The 17,111-nt window shown below is 39.8% G+C and overlaps 1 protein-coding gene across 11 annotated transcripts in view; it reads left to right on the plus strand.

The window, feature by feature from the left end:
• dnajc6 (DnaJ (Hsp40) homolog, subfamily C, member 6) overlaps positions 1-16,839 on the plus strand; it is an 80,483-nt gene extending 63,644 nt beyond the window's left edge. For 8 of the 11 annotated variants that reach the window (XM_061883706.1, XM_061883707.1, XM_061883708.1 and 5 more), the window contains 6 exons: positions 2,248-2,349; positions 2,505-2,645; positions 3,566-3,898; positions 3,986-4,137; positions 5,404-5,580; positions 13,523-16,839. In XM_061883706.1, coding sequence (XP_061739690.1) covers positions 2,248-2,349; positions 2,505-2,645; positions 3,566-3,898; positions 3,986-4,137; positions 5,404-5,580; positions 13,523-13,624 — 1,007 coding nt within the window. In that variant the 3' untranslated portion in view covers positions 13,625-16,839. The remainder of the gene's footprint in view (positions 1-2,247; positions 2,350-2,504; positions 2,646-3,565; positions 3,899-3,985; positions 4,138-5,403; positions 5,581-13,522) is intronic. The other 3 variants (XM_061883701.1, XM_061883703.1, XM_061883705.1) reach the window with 1 other exon arrangement.
• The last annotated feature ends 272 nt before the right edge of the window (positions 16,840-17,111 follow it).

Here is a 17,111-nt window from a genome sequence, read left to right on the forward strand (position 1 = left end):
AAAAGCGACGGCTCCGGACGGCGGGAGTGTGAGCGTTTCAGATGTAATCAGACACATTTATAAGGATAATTCTGGAAGATCTCTTATCTGCTTATTGTTTAATGGCGTTTTAGTGAGATTGTAAAGACATACCTCGAGGTCGGATGGCTGCGGTGAACAGCTGCCTTTTAAACAGCTACTGCAGGAGGATGAATAATCCATTGATGTCTCTGGTAAGATATATATCACAATTTTCCCTTCCAAAAACATGCTGGTTGACGTAGAGAAACATGTTCGCTTGACCGCTCTGTGTTAAAAACAAAGAAACACTCGCTGTGTCTCGGTGCTAAAGACAGCTGCAATACACCGCTTTCCACCAACAGCATTGTTTTTTATAGTCTCCATTATTAATTGAACAAATTACAAAAGATTCAGCAAATTCAGCAACACAGATGTCCAAATTACTGTGTAATTATGCGATGAAAAGAGACGACTTTTAGCCGTAAGTTGTGCTAAGCTAATATTTCCTGACAGTCCGTGACGTCACGCGCACACGTAATCATTCTGCGACGTTTTCAACATGAAACTCCGTGGGAAATTTTAAAATTGCAATTTAATAAATTAAACAGGCCGTATTGGCATGTGTTGCAATGTTAATATTTCATCATTGATATATAAACTATCAGACTGCGTGGTCGGTAGTAGTGGGTTTCAGTAGGCCTTTAAGTTCTTACTGTAAAGGCCGTAATCTATTAAGATCCCAAATAAGTGCTAAATAGCGTGTGCAAACATAAAATGTATACTATTAGTAGGCGTGTTGCAGGTATTCTACTAAGACTGCGTTTACAATTGATAACACGTGCAAAAGTGGTGCAGGTGCCCCTATTTTATTGAGGTGTTTGCATGTATACCAACTGTCACCATAGAGACACTCATTTCCCTCCAAATTTATGGCATCATATGGTTGTCATGTTGTTGATATTAACACAAATGTAACAATACCTACCCCTTCTGGACTATATTAAAGCTTAATCTAAACAACTAACTATTTTTAGCACTCTAAATTTGCGTTTTGGGAGGCGGTGCGGTGTTGTTATGGTGCGTCTGGAATAATCCAGATGCAGGAAATGCATATTGCAAGATTTGTTTACATTGTTATATGAAAAAACAAACACAATTTATAAAAACAAAAAAATGCCAGCAGACACCAAAAAGAATCAATAAAATTTGTTATAATAAGTCCCTTAAGTCATTCCACAGCTATAATAATGAAATTATTAAATGTCATTGCTGAGTTTTTTTTTGTTTCTGAGATAACAATAAATAATAATGGATTAGATTTGATATCGCGCTTTTCTATTATTAGATACTCAAAGCGCTCACAGAGACGTGGGAACCCATCATTCATTCACACCTGGTGGTGGTAAGCTACATTCTAGCCACAGCTGGCCTGGGGTAGACTGACGGAAGCGAGGCTGCCAGTTTGCCCCTACAGCCCCTCCGACCTCCACCTATCATTCATTCATCATTCATTCACCAGTGTGAGCGGCACCGGGGGCAAGGGTGAAGTGTTCTGCCCAAGGACACAACGGCAGCGACAAGGATGTCAAGGGGCGGGGAGCGAACCTGCAACCCTCAGGTTTCCGGCACGGCCGCTCTCCCCTCTACGCCATACCGCCCCAATTAATATCCAACTGTATTGACACGCAAGCAGACCCACATTGTTTCTCTCGTGCAGCACGAGCGCCTCCTTTCTCCCAGCCATTTGTGCACAAATGTGCCAGTTTGCGCGCAGAATTCAATATTAAATATAGGCGCAGTCGCAAAACAGTTTTTGTCTTGATAAATCACATTGCGAGCACTAAATTATTATATTTGCGTCTTCTCCTTCCAGTATTGTGGGCGTTGTAATAATCAGCATGTATTCTGCATCTACATGGATTGCACTCTTTATTTTGCATATTGAACAGACGCAATCTTCAGTGCAAAAATTTAGTAGATCAGCTTTGCGTGTGCTATCATTTTAGTGTACAAAAACCATTAGTAGATAAGGCTGTATGTTTTTCATGAACAATGAAACTCGTGAACCTGAACTAGGATATATATTTGAATGATTCCTTCAAGCCACCACAGCTAATGTGTACTTGCTGTATGCATTGTTGCATCCATCCATCTGTTATTGGACCTGTTTTGTTTGTATTGGGTGACCCCACATTGCTCGCTTACATTTTCAATGTGCATTGTGGCAAATCTCATGTGCTTGGACAGGTCGGAGTTCCCCAGTACATACTGGCACCCCAGCTGTCAACATTCAGCAGCAAAATGTCATGGGGGGTTGGGAATGGAACAGAACCGTTACCACAAACACAGGTATGCTTAGTGGAATCGACAACAGCTTTTTCCTTCTGTGTTCGCTTAGAGCAGAAGCCTGTATTACAAAATGTAAACTGAGTAAGACGGTTTTACATTTTAAAAATGCTGAGTTGAACTCAAAATAGATGTTTTTAATGTATTTTTTTTTGGAGGAGGAGGAGGTTTGGGAATGGGCAGTCGATCAGCCACTACAAGCCCAACAAGTTCAGTCCACAACACACCCACCCATCAAACCAAGCCAAATACGCTGGACCCTTTTGCTGACATAGGCAACCTCGGAGGAAGCCTTAGAGGTAAGTTCTTGGTAGTGTTACATTTTTGGTTATAATTATGCTACTCTTTGTATTTACCTGACGTCACGTCCGGCTCATTAAATATGGATGACTCAGAAGTGGTGGTCAAGTAACCATCTGTTGTCAAAGCGTCATTTGGCCTTTCCCAAATAAAAATGCCCTATGCTTGTGTTGTTTTAGGTAGGCTGTTGCACCGTTCAAATCGCGAAAAGGATAAAAGTTTATTCACAGTTCCTCAAGAGGTAATGAAGAAGGGCAAACAAGTTCAAGATTTTATGACACGATGACGAAAAAAGGGGTTCTTGAAATTAGAACTCCAGTCCAAGGTAGCAGAGTTGAGAATGGACAAGTTTTCAGTGACCACTTCGTTAAAAGTTTTGTTTGATATACTTTTAACCTTTAGTATTTTCTCATTCTTAATGTTCTCTCTGAGTGGATAACCAAATGGGAAAATGAAAAACAACAGTAATTCGAGTGCTGCTCGCAGTTTGTTTACAAGGACGCGTCCTCGCAAAATACTACTGTAATCATGAAATGCGATCTTACCCTAGCAAAAAAGATCCATCATTTCTCTGGAAGAATATTGATACCAAATTCCTTGTCCCAGCCATACACAAAGAAGCTGTATAACTTCATGCTTTGCCAAGTTTTCATCTGTTTTGCCGTATAGCATGACGTCTGGAACACCAGATAGTTCGACATGTCTTGGAACGCGACGGAAGGATAATCCTTTATCACTCGACAATACTTATTTTGAGAAAGTATATGAATCGATTCCATGGCATTGTTAGTTTTTCTGCTTTTATCTGCTTTTAACTCTAACATCTAGACCTCTTGCGTACTTTGTTTGCTCACTCTTTGCTGCACAGTAGCCATATTGGTTTGGTTGACCACCACTTTGTTGACTGAATGTGTTTTAGGAGGTTCTGGATTCTCCAGCAAGCCCACAACACCAACTGGGACGACCCCTTCCTTTCCTCCCATGGGTTCCCCGTCCCGGCCGCCTCCATCTCCACAGCATGCGCCAGGGTGGCAGCCCCAATCAGGAGCGGGTTTCCCATCATGGCAGCCTAACGCTGGTGCTGGAGGATGGCAAGCGCAAGGACAAAGCCCCACTCCACAGCCGAAGCCCAGCCCCAGCCATACGCCCATGTCTCACACTTCCCCACAGAACCGACCCAACTACAACATTAGCTTCTCTCCGATGGGGGGTGGGTCACCCAGTGCAGGGGCTAAAGCACAGACAGGAATTGGTAAGATATAAACCGATTGCTTTGCCTTTTTAAAAATCGGACAACACAGGACTGGTTTTTAATCTCTTTCTTTATCCTCTATCGCAGGCCCTAATAAGCCCAAGGCCTCTGATACCAACTTTGATGACCTGCTGTCTGGTCAAGGCTTTGCAGGGGCCAAAGACAAGAAAGGACCTAGGACTATAGCAGAAATGAGAAAGGAGGAAATGGCCAAAGAGATGGACCCTGAGAAAATAAAGGTAGGTATTAATGAAATAGGGTACAGTATTTGTAGTGTGAATATATGCTGGTGCATTTTACCAAAGTAGGAGGCTGACATTCAGGGAACACTGTAACTTTTGGCTCAGACCTGATGAGCACTGATAAGACTAATTGAAGTGTCTAAGTTGTCCATAGATGTGATTGTGAGTGCGATGCGATTTAATGGAGAGGTACCACCTAGGTCACATGGGATGTGTTGCAGAATAAAAGGCATATATATAGAATAGATGATGGATACCAGGCTTGTGAAAAATTCAGAATTTTGAATTTGAATTTAATTCATCTGAAGATTTGACATTTTTACTAAATGTGCACCCAACATGTTGTTGAACTGCAATTTGAATTGGATTGACAGGAAGTTGAATTCAATTAATGGCAGTTAAGTCAAGTAACAGGAAGAACATGTCACGTTTACAAACACTAAAATTACCAGTAAATGCAAATTCCCCTCCATTTTCAATATTCTGTCAAATTTATGGTGGAAAACATTACATTTCCCAGTTATAATACATCAAATTAAATAATCTGTTGAATAGATGACCGTCCAAAAACATGCACTTGGGGATAGGTTGATTGGCAACACTAAATTGGCCCTAGTGTGTGAATGTGAGTGTGAATGTTGTCTGGTTGCAGAAAATGGTTGCAGGATGGACAATAGACGACAGTTTTATTCGTAGTTGTTGATGAGCACATATGCTGTCATTTAGTTATGCATACTGGGTTCATAGAAATAATATTTCTATGAAATATGACAAAAGGTAATGTATGGCATATAGTGGCAAGCGTGACTCTGCAATACAACAATATTATAACCTGGAAGTTCATAGAATTTAAATTATATGTCCTTTAATACCAATTAGAATTCTATTTCCTGTTGTACTTCTTCAATTCAAATTAATAGAATTAAATCAAAATTAGGGAAACATTCTCAATTCAATTCATAATTTTGCACAAGCAAGTTAGATACTGAGATGTATTTATTTTTATAAATTAGCGTTTATTGAGGACTGTATTAAGTATGTTTGTATTTTGACAACTGCATTTAAAAGGGTATTCAAGTTTGAAGTCAATAATTGCAGATCAATAATACTAAAACAGATTCCCCTGAAAATGTATGTTAGGGGTTACTTTATTTCTTGCTTAACTTTGTATTTGGTTTCACATTCAAACCAAGCGGCAACATAATTTTCAAATGTGGAGATTACTGGTTAATCACAGCCCTTTCTTCCCTGTTTGCTTTCCAGATTCTGGATTGGATTGAGGGGAAGGAGCGGAACATCCGAGCCCTCCTTTCCACTATGCATACAGTGTTGTGGGAAGGAGAAACACGTTGGAAGCCTGTAAGCATGGCTGACCTGGTCACTCCAGATCAGGTCAAAAAGGTCTACCGCAAAGCCGTCCTCGTCGTGCACCCAGATAAGGTGAGAAGGATAAGACACAACCTTTCTGAGATGAGAAGGAAGTTAATGTTATTAAAACAATATCTAATATAAAGATTCACTTACAATACAATAGAATTACCGCAAGTGCTCACTACTAGGGTTGTGTGATACTGGGATTTGTAAATGTAAGACTGTACAAGGATACCAATACTCTTGACTTAAATGTCATGAATATTGAATCAACTCTAATTAGTTGATATGATTATTATAACACCTAATATTTTATACAAAACAATGTTTTTGGACTAAATGCAACAATATGAAACAGTGTAACAGTATAACATTATTCAAAATAGCTCCCTTACTATGTTCAACTACACAATTATTTTGGACAAACTATCAACATTGTGAAAACATAATTATACAAATGCCAACAGGAAAATAAAAAATAACTTTCACTGCAGGAGCTTATTGGTAAAAATGAATGTCAGCAGAGTACAAATGGGAGGAGTCACGTTTGCAGAAAGAAAGAAATGTGTTGTTTGCAAAGACAGACTAGGAGAGATGCCATGGTTGCATAAACTCAGGAATATAGAGTAATTTACTTTGCGTAAAAAATAGAAACTTCAGCAAAAGTATCAACCCCATGATGCTAGTATCAATCTGATACACATACCCACCTTGGTATCAATGTTATAAACATTTATATAGATATGCCCACAACCAAACTACTACCCTTTTCGAGTGTTATCAAACTAGTTTAGCAATGATTCACCAGTATAATATACATTCACATAGAGTGTAAGTTTAATTAAATGGCTTTAACTTACTGAATGAGACTAAAAGTATGTCAAAGTAGGGATTAGGGGTGTCCCGCTCTGAAATTCAGACTGATTACAGATAAAAAAAACATGTACTGGATGGTACTGGCTTGCATGTAAAATCTCAGATATAAGGTCTGAATATAAACAGCCCTGCAGTGTGTTTACCTTTGCACAGCTGGACAACCAGTTAATACCTAAATGTCCTCCAATAAGCACACAAAGTTGCTATTTTCTTGTATTTTATTGAAGTCTTTTAAAAAAAGGGAACATGCCTAGGCTATAGGCTACTAGGAGATAGCAGCTACACAACAGCTAAGCACACAATAGCGCACGTGCTACACATATGTAATAAGTGTCCTTAATTGAACAATATTGAGGTCTAAAACATGAAAATTTGTCAATATAAACACGTATCACGTAATCATAGTTGTATATTACTTACAGATACAAAGTTTAAATGGCAGAAACCTTTTGGAAATGATCTGTGTCTGTTGGGCCTGCAATGAAGTTCCCTTGCACCTGTGCGCAGCTGGGATAGGCTCCAGCCCCCCTGCCCCCGTAACCCAGAGGGGGACAAGTGGTAGAAAATGCATGGAATGGGTGACCTTAATGAATTATGACCACTCGGTGTTGCCAAAACAGAAATGCATACCCCACTTCAAAAGCATAAATCTTTCATAAAGTTCTTTAAATAATTTAATAATTTCACTTGGTCAAACCTTTTCTAATAATTCACGCTACAACATAATACAATTATGTACTATAATTCCTGCTAGATATCATATCGAAATATTATTAGTATCGGCCAACACTCATCGCTTCAATATCAGTACTGCATCAGAAGTGAAAAAGTTGTATTGGACACTCCTATTAGTTATGAGGCAAATCATCAAATGATTGTAGTACTTTAACAAACTTTGGACAGTAACCTTTTGATAAGTGATATAAACAGCGACAATATGAAACATGCAAGCAGAAAAATGATCACCCCCTCAACAATGTGAAAAGTCAAAGAGCCAAAGGTGGGCCTTAGCCAGTCAAATAAAGAACTGTTGTCCTGATGGAAAGAAGTTGCAGTATCTTGGAGGTGATGAATTATATTACCAATGGTGACGTTATAGTCCGGCACAAAGGTACAACATTCAGATCCTATCACAGCACAGGTACCCCCTTGGGCCGCTAAAAGAAAATCCAAAGCTGCTCGGTTCTGCAAAGCTAGCAGTCTAACAGAGGCGAGTTCACTCGACATAAGCATGAGTGCCCGGGCGGTGTCATTAGCGATCGTTTCTATTGCATGGGACAGATCAGCAATTTGATCTAAAGCCGACATAACTCCATAAAAAGGCAGAAGAGAACCAATTGCGTTTTTGAATGGAGATTGATGATGTGTCCAGAACGCGTCAGAAACGCCACGTCTCATTCTGTGAAGAGAAGGTTTCGTCGGCAAAGACTGAGTCACTCTCATAGCTGGGATGACATATGCTAAACCACAGCGTCCCGTGTAATCCACTGGAAGATAGGGGTAAGCCAGGTTTCCACACACCCAGTACATTCCTATCGGAGAGGATATGGAGCAGCTGGCAGTGTGGTGAGCGAGTGCATTAAGCCGAGTTGGGCCTGCAGTCTCTAAGCACTGCTGGGGAGCTGATTTCAGAACCTGAAACTCGCCGTTTGGTTTTCTCGGGTCCCATTTATATGTGTGTAGGCAGTCTGATTCTCCTACAGGTGATGTTCCATCATTCTCAAGGCACCAGGCGAATTTCTGAGGAATGAGCAGTACCGGAACAGGTGTGGGGGCTTTCACGCACCTGTTGCAATTCACGTGTGGTCCAGAACAGTTAAGAGGTCTCATTTTTGAGAGGGGACGGCATTCGGGGTGGGAGTAAGACTGAGCAAATGGGATATGCAGTAGATGGCAGGTGTCGCAGTCAGAGGCGGGCAGGGCCATCAGAGGTAAGCCTTCTCCAGCAGTGTAGGGCATAAAACCACAGACGTAACAGCTGGAATTAGGCTGTATGTGCTGAGCCACTTGCCAAGCCATGGTCAGGAAAATGTTGATATCGTCTACTATTACGTTGCTGGATTTCATTACCTGCGGGGCTGCCAGGATGGACTCCACTAGAATCAGAATAAGCATGAGCATTCTTGCGACTGAAGTCAAGGATCGGAAAGAACTCTTGTTGAAATGGTCCTTCAGAAAAGAAGACCACCACCATCAGGTCAGCAGTCAAAAAATGTAAGACTCGGAACTGGTGAGATGATTGAAAAAGAGTGATGGAGTAGTAGAAAATGGTGTCCTTCGCCCTCTATTTATCCTCTCTTATCAACATAGACACACCCCTGAATGTTACTGGGGTGTGTCTGTTTCACAAATCAATAGCCAGTAATCAATCAATTTAAGATGCAATGATTCCAATCATAAAAACATGGTATTCAGACTAGTTTGCTGGATTAATTTAGAGTTTGGTGAGATGTTTAAGAACATTTTCTAACCAATCAAGTGGAAACTGGCTTGAGCCAGTTGTGCAATCATGTGTCAAATTGACTTGTTTGCATAAGACTGTCTTTTAGTAATCTGGTCTCTTTCCATTTGACTCTTCAGTCATGTGTCAAGAATCTCTGTTTGTTGACACTGTTTCATGGCTGGCTGCAGCATCAGACAGAAGAGTGTTTCTGCCAGTGGTTGAAAGCCTGTTTTTGACAATCTTTGACCAAAGTTCAGTAGGAGTCAATGTGTTTTATAGTGAGTAGTTTGCTCATCAGCACTGACCTAGATCCTAGAAGATGATACCATGTTGCAAGAAGAAAGCACAACTACTATATTGTATAGAGCAGGGGTCTCACAACAAGTAGCTCATGAGCTACCTGATATTGAGTAACTCTCCAAAGGGTGAAATAATATTTGCTTAAAGCAAAGGTCTGCAACCTTTACTTTCAAATAGACATGTTTCCCACCTCTTCCACTGAAAAAAAAAAAATAGTATAGAACCACAAAACATACATGTTTTCATCTTTTTTTTAATTTTTTTTTTTTATATTTTACAGCAGAAACTATCAGTTCATATGAAATTAAACATTTTTCCTTTTCTAGCTTATCCAAAGGGTTGAAAACTCAAGAAGCTGAACTGAACACACAGGCTTCCAGTTTCTTTTACTTGCCTTCCTTGCGCCTCAGGACTCAGCCTGTGCACATTCACAGCCTCAAAGACAGTCGGAAATGACAGAACTCATTTTAAAAATGCAGACTTTTCTCACTCCGCGGTTTAAAAAAAAAAGCTAAGGGAGCCGCAACAAGGAGGCACAGAGGCGGGTTGCAGAGTCCTGGCTTAGATGCTTAGTTTGTTATTTACTAAATGGTGTGTGCAACTTTAAAATGGTGCATGCTATAAGTGGCAGGGTGGTGGGTAATCTACCAAATTGAAAACAGCAGAGGTGCTGTTGATTCGTTTAGCCATAGCATCCAAAAGACTGACATTTCACTAACAAATTCATAGGCTCCAGCACCCCCCGCCACCCCGAAAGGGACAAGCGGTAAAAAAAGGATGGATGGAAATTCTTTTTATGTAATTTTTGCTCCTGAAAATGAATCAGACAGTCATTACTTATTAATATTTTTTCAAGTAATTGGTAGCTAACTGGGCAGCACGGTGGTAGAGGGGTTAGTGTGTCTGCCTCACAATACGAAGGTCCTGAGTAGTCCTGTGTTCAATCCCGGGCTCGGGATCTTTCTGTGTGGAATTTGCATGTTCTCCCCGTGACTGCATGGGTTCCCTCCGGGTACTCCGGCTTCCTCCCACCTCCAAAGACATGCACCTGGGGATAGGTTGATTGGCAACACTAAATTGGCCCTAGTGTGTGAATGTGAGTGTGAATGTTGTCTGTCTATTTGTGTTGGCCCTGCGATGAGGTGGCGACTTGTCCGGGGTGTACTCCGCCTTCCGCCTGATTGTAGCTGAGATAGGCACCAGCAACCCCAAAGGGAATAAGCGGTAGAAAATGGATGGATAGATGGTAGATAACTAACTTAGTCTTTTGCCAGACTGGAGCACCCTTATACAGTGTGGATAAAGGCATGTAAAACTATTATTTTGATCACCTTTTTGTTTGTCGTCCTGGTCCATAATAACTTCAAAATTGATATAGTTAAGAAGCTAAAACAATTTAACAAAAATCATCATTTCCAGGTATCCGTGCTTGTTCATAGACTCCATTGCCTGTTTCCTAATACTCTTTGAGCATTTCCCAAAGTACCTCAAGGAAAACCTCAGTAGAAGAGGACGCAAAATAGAATACTCGCAGCTTACCTTCTTTTTCTCTCGACAATACTTAATAATTCTAATTGGGCTTATTAGTCTGAATTTTTGCATTGCGGTTCAAATTATTTACGTCAGCTGGCCTAGCTTAAAAACCTTTCTAGGCAACAGTTTGAGACAGTAATCCATGCCTTCATTACATCTCGGCTGTTTTACTGTAACTCTTTGTATTTTGGTATTAATTAATCCTCTCTCTCACGTCTGCAGCTGGCCCAAAATGCATTTGCCCGACTTTTAACAAACACAAGAAAAAGAGAGCACAATACTCCTGTTTTAGCCTCGCTCCCCTGGCTGCCCGTGTCTTTTAGAGTCCATTTTAAAATGATCTTACTCGTTTTTAAATCCTTACATGGTCTTGCCCCACCTTACCTCTCTGAGCTGCTCCGCCTCTATGCCCCCACCTGGTCCCTCAGGTCAGCTCATCAGCTGATCCTGGAGGTACCCAAATCAAAGCGCAAGCTCAGAGGGGACAGAGCCTTCTCTATTGCGGGTCCCAAACTCTGGAACGATCTCCCTCTCCATGTGAGACAGGCCCCTTCTTTGGCTATTTTTAAGACCCTTCTTAAAACCCATTTTTATTCATTGGCTTTTAACCCAGCATGAGACTTTAAACTGTTTTTAACTTAACTTTTTTAACTGTTTTTAACGTTTTAACTGCTTTTTATCTAACACATTGTTCTTAGGGTAATTTTTGTTTGCTATTTCAATGTGTTTTTTTTTTTTTAGTCCGTCCTTTGCCTTTATTTCTTTGTGGTGTACAGCCCTTTGTACTTCAACTGTGGTTGTTTTTAAAGGGCTTTATAAATAAAGTTGGTATGGTATGGTAAATCTTAATCATAGCCAATTTAGAATAATGTCAATACAATCAGGGAAAAATCCACACCTCTCCCCATTCTTCAGTTGAAAATGTTGTGGATTCTGAACTGACCCATGCCACTTCTAGATAGAATCCTCTTTTGTCCTAACCCAGGGATGTAAAAAACACGGGCCAGATCAGGCCCGCGAACAGGTTCAATTCGGCCCACGAGTTGAGCTTGCTAAGTGTAAAATTGAGCTTCATTTAAAAAAAAAAAAAAAAAAAACTGCTGTTCTAAAAGTGTCCATTGGGTGTCACAATAGCAATACTGTTATGCAAGCAAATAGTTTATATTGGGGCCAGCGAGTATACCAAGCATGGTAGAGCGGGGCTGTGACTCCTCCCCCTCAACCCAATGTAAAGCAAACAGGAGTAAAATAAACAATTGGTAACCTCACTTAAAATTCTGCATTGATATAGTTCTGTGAAAATTATTTTCTTATGTGCAAATTTAAAGAAAGTCAACAATGGAAATGACAAATGAGATAGCTGATACATAGAAGAGCTTTTATTTATGTTTCATTTAGTTTTGGTGGATGGGCTGTGACTTAAAGTTTAGTTGGTTTGTAGAAACACCGAGATTACGTCTAATTTCATTTTGTTTTTAATGGTGTTTTTGAATCTTCATCAATTTTCTTCCCCAGACTTTTTTAATAACTTGAAATGTTGTGTCCACAGGATTATTTCTAATATGTGCACTGCAAAAACTGAAATCTAAGTAAGATTAAGTATCTCAAATAAGGGTGATATTTGCTCTATAATTTATCTGATAAGATAATTATTCTCACTAAGCAGATGTTATGTTAGAGTATTTTACTTCTTCTAAGGGTTTTGGTCCTAAATTATCTCAGTAAGATATTACAGCTTGTAGCTGAGATTTTATTGCCTATATTGAGTAAAACATGCTTGAAACTCGAATATCAACTGATGCAAAGCTGTGTCATTAACACTCACAAGTATAAAACTACTTTTTTAAAGTAACAAGTTCTTACTTCAAGCATGGAAAAAAAAAACTTATGCCGAGCGCATATCATTATGTCAAGATAATGGCACTAGCAGTTACTTAATTTAAGAATATTTTTCAACATATTGGGCTTCACGGTGGCAGAGGGGTTAGTGCGTCTGCCTCACAATACGAAGTTCCTGCAGTCCTGGGTTCAAATCCAGGCTCGGGATCTTTCTGTGTGGAGTTTGCATGTTCTCCCCGTGAATGCGTGGGTTCCCTCCGGGTACTCCGGCTTCCTCCCACTTCCAAAGACATGCACCTGGGGATAGGTTGATTGGCAACACTAAATTGGCCCTAGTGTGTGAATGTGAGTGTGAATGTTGTCTGTCTATCTATGTTAGCCCTGCGATGAGGTGGCGACTTGTCCAGGGTGTACCCTGCCTTCCGCCCGATTGTAGCTGAGATAGGCGCCAGCGCCCCCCGCGACCCCGAAAGGGAATAAGCGGTAGAAAATGGATGGATGGATGGATGAGCAAAAATGTCTCTTTTTTTCTACCAAGAAAAGCGCACTTGTTATTAGTGAGAATATAATTATTTTAAAGTATTTTTGGGTTCATTGAAGTTAGCTAATTTTACTTGTTTTGGAAAATCTTGACAAGCCGAATTTTCTTGTTCTATTGGCAGATAATTTTGCTTAGTTCAAATAAAATACCCCTCATTTTTGTATTTTTTTTCTTGTGTTTGAACATTTTCAGAATGTCCTTGTTCTATTTTTGGCCAAGGTAAAACAAAGAAAACAATCTGAAGTTGTCGTTGTTGTATTTTTAATTTATTATACCATGATTTTACCCATCCGGCCGATGTGGGAATAGATTTTCCTCCATGTGGCCCCTGAGCTAAAAATGAGTGTGACAACCCTCTCCTAACCTCTCTATTCGGTCATGATTTGCACATCATTTCACTGAAATAATGTCAAGGCAGCAACTAAGTTTTTCCCTCACCGATTTATATTGTGCTTTTACTCCCCCCCCCCCCCTCACAGGCAACAGGACAGCCCTATGAACAATACGCCAAGATGATTTTCATGGAACTAAATGACGCCTGGTCTGAATTTGAAAGTCAAGGACAAAAAGCTCTCTACTGAAAAGAGAAGCCAGCGATGAGAAGACCCCGACATGTCACCACTCTGGTCAACATTCTTACAGCCATGTTGAGACGGCAGCGTCCGGACCAACTGAGTATAGCCTCTTACTGTATGTTTTGGTGCAATATCTTCATTCTTCCTCCTTGTGGCTCTGAACAAACTCACCCGTCAAAGCACACGCAATGGGACGTCTGGGGGTGATTCGAAGTGAAGACATCAATCCAGAAGAAGACACACAAGATAATATAAGAGAAAAACGCATGAATGAACTGAACAAGAATAAGAGATCAAGTTAGCTGCTGGGGACTTAGTACCATGTGTGCTACATTCTCCTTATTCAGTTATTATTGACTCTCAAGCCAACGTTTCCCATCTTTAAATTGACTGTATGAGTTGACAAAAAAAGAAAATAGTACAATAACATCAGGTCAATAAGTCCACAATTTGACATCATTTTAACATATACACCTAAGCATTGTGCTTTTACATGTTGGCTTTAAAAGATGAACAAATCCTGAGAGCCAACGTCCTTTGCAGTTAATATTTGTGTTTTGCATTTTTTTTCAAAACTTTTGACAAAAGAAATAGACCAAAAACAAATGTCTACTGCAGAGGATGCTGGTTCTTGGGAGGACACACAAGAAGCACCTTGAGGCCTCATTCTGTATAATAATTAACATAATTAAATAGATTTTCAAGGGTACCTAAGGAAATGTTTGGTTAAGCACAAATCTGAATCAGTGCAGTCGGGATGAATATTTTACAATTACTCCCGATTCGATTAGATTCAAATTCTTGGCGTGAGAATTTCATTCCAAATTGACGATTCAAACCATTACTTGCAATATATTATTTGTTTTCAGGATTATAATAAAATATTTTAAAAAGAGGTTCCGAAAGCTCCTATTGGCTGCTTGATGTTTGACAATGAGTAAGCACGGAGCTGGCCTAAAAAAACCTTTTGAGAAATATATTATTAAAATAATAATTAAACATGTGATTGTTTAAAATAAAAAATCGTTTTAAAATCAAAATAAACACAAATCTTGATTCTGATGTAAATCGATTTTTTTAAGCATACAAACTGTGCAGCTCTTAAGAAAGGCCTTTATTCATTCATAAATTCATTTTATTCACCACTAATTTAACTGCTGCTTCGGCCATACTTGCCAACCTTGAGACCTCAGATTTCGGGAGGTGGGGTGTGGGGGGGGTGTGGTTATGAGGGGTGGCGTATAATTCACCAACTCGAGTATTTCATATATATTTCATATATACAGTGTATATATATATATATATATATATATATATATATGAAATACTTGACTTTCAGCGAATTCTAGCTAAATATATTTATTTTATTATATATAGAAATAAAAGAAATAGTTGAATTTCTGACGGCACCTATCAAATACACAGTAATAAAAACACAGTTCTACTAACTGTACTGTGCTTGCTGGTTACTAATAAAAACAACAACACTTACCTTTCACTATTTGAGTAACGTTTGTTCTGCCATTTGCGTATTAGCGAGTGATCTCCAAATCCGGTAACATCCTTCACGGATTTGTTGTAGACATCCGCAAATGAGAACGGGATGTTGCTTCCAGCTATCAGCATAGCCATCTTTGTCTCAGCATAAGATACACCATCGAGTCTCCATTTTGCGAGGTGGGCCATAATACTGGGTTGTGAACGATGCTGCGCTGCGGACGCTTTGTGCTTCGCTGACCGTTCATGGCTGAGTATATCCGTTCGGCCGCCGTGTTCAATGGAGAAGTCTATTCTACAAAATTTACGGGCAGCATACCCCTTCCCCTTCGAACTCTCCTGGATAAACTGAAATTCTTGTTTCCATTCGTTCTGGAACTTACAAGTGTATTTCTTCATTTTGCTCGTCGACGGTGTAATATATTGGGTTGGAGGCAATAACCAGGCGATGAGATGAAGTTACGTCTCTTTACTGTGGGCTTCAGAACAGACTCCCTAGTGCATGTTCCTTGACTGCACTTAAATGTAGAATATATTTACATTCTTTTCTATGTACAGTAGATGGCAGTATTGTCCTGTTTAAGAGGGTCACAACAGGTCTAGAGCTGGAGGGGGCGTGGCCAGCTCCGCCTGAATTTTGGGAGATTTTCGGGAGAAAAGTTGTCCCGGGAGTTTTTCGGGAGAGGCGCTGAATTTCGGGAGTCTCCAGGAAAATCCGGGAGGGTTGGCAAGTATGGCTTCGGCTCATTTATTTATTGAAAATACTTCAGATCTCTGAGACGACCCGAACTAAGACAGCATTTGTGTGTGCCGAATAGTTCTCAAACTACAGAAATCCCCAAATTATACAGCAGCAAAGATCATCTTATTATATGTTGTTCCCCCAATGTGGTTCTATTTAATGCAATACAAATGTATTTTTAATGGTTTATCATTTTAAAAGTAATTATATCATACTTATGTTTTTGTTTAATGTAAGTCACACGGTACTGTAAACAATGTAATGATATGTATTTCCACGTTTATTACTTGATGCCATGAGTTTGTAAGACCATTTTAATCACAGCACTGACACTTTTATTTTTATTTTTTTTTAACAATAGTCACAGAGCAATAGCGGCACCGCGTCATATCCAATTATTTCAGCAGCTGTATATTTTGCAGATGCTGATTTTATTTTGATATGTAAATTATGCGAAATAATAGCGACCGCCCTTGGTTCATTTGACTCCTGCTGTCATTTTAAAGGAAATCAACACTTCAACTATTGCCGTGTCTATATAGCTGAAGGAGTTCACCTTTACAAAATGTCTTTCATTTGTTGGATTTGAAAGTTTTGCGAGACGCTACATGACTGAAATCGATGAAAATGCTAGGATCAGAAATGGTTCGAATACTTATAAGTACAGTGGACACTCAACAAGACAGCAGTTAAGACACTTGGAAATAATTAAAACTGTGAAATATTGCAGACCGAGGAAGTGCACTGTGTGTGCTTCTGTGCTCTACTGAGGACCTACAGTATGTACACATGGAGAAAAAAGCCCTCATACGCTCCTTTGCTGACTGAAATATCCAGCTACTGTCTTACAAGTAGGCTAAAAACAATAATAACCCCTGTGTTGTACTCAGTGGATGTGTGTAGATCGTATGGAAGTGATTTGGACTATTGTATGTTTTGTGTATTTGCCTGTCTGCTGTTAAAGTATTACTAAACTGTAAAATACCCTTTGTTTGCTTTAATTGCATTTTACTATTCACAATCCTTTGTTTTCTGGGCGGTATAGCTCAGGTTGGTAGAGTGGACGTGCCAGCAACTTGAGGGTTCCCGGTTCGATCCCCGCTTCTGCCATCCCTAATCACTGCCGTTGTGTCCTTGGGCAATACACTTTACCCACCCCGCCCACACTGGTTTAAATGTAACTTCGATATTGGGTTTCACTATGTAAAAGCGCTTTGAGTCACAGGAGAAAAGCGCTATATAAATATAATTGAA

The sequence above is a fragment of the Nerophis ophidion genome, linkage group LG22, assembly GCF_033978795.1.
Source record: "Nerophis ophidion isolate RoL-2023_Sa linkage group LG22, RoL_Noph_v1.0, whole genome shotgun sequence".
Classification (NCBI taxonomy): Eukaryota; Metazoa; Chordata; class Actinopteri; order Syngnathiformes; family Syngnathidae; genus Nerophis; species Nerophis ophidion.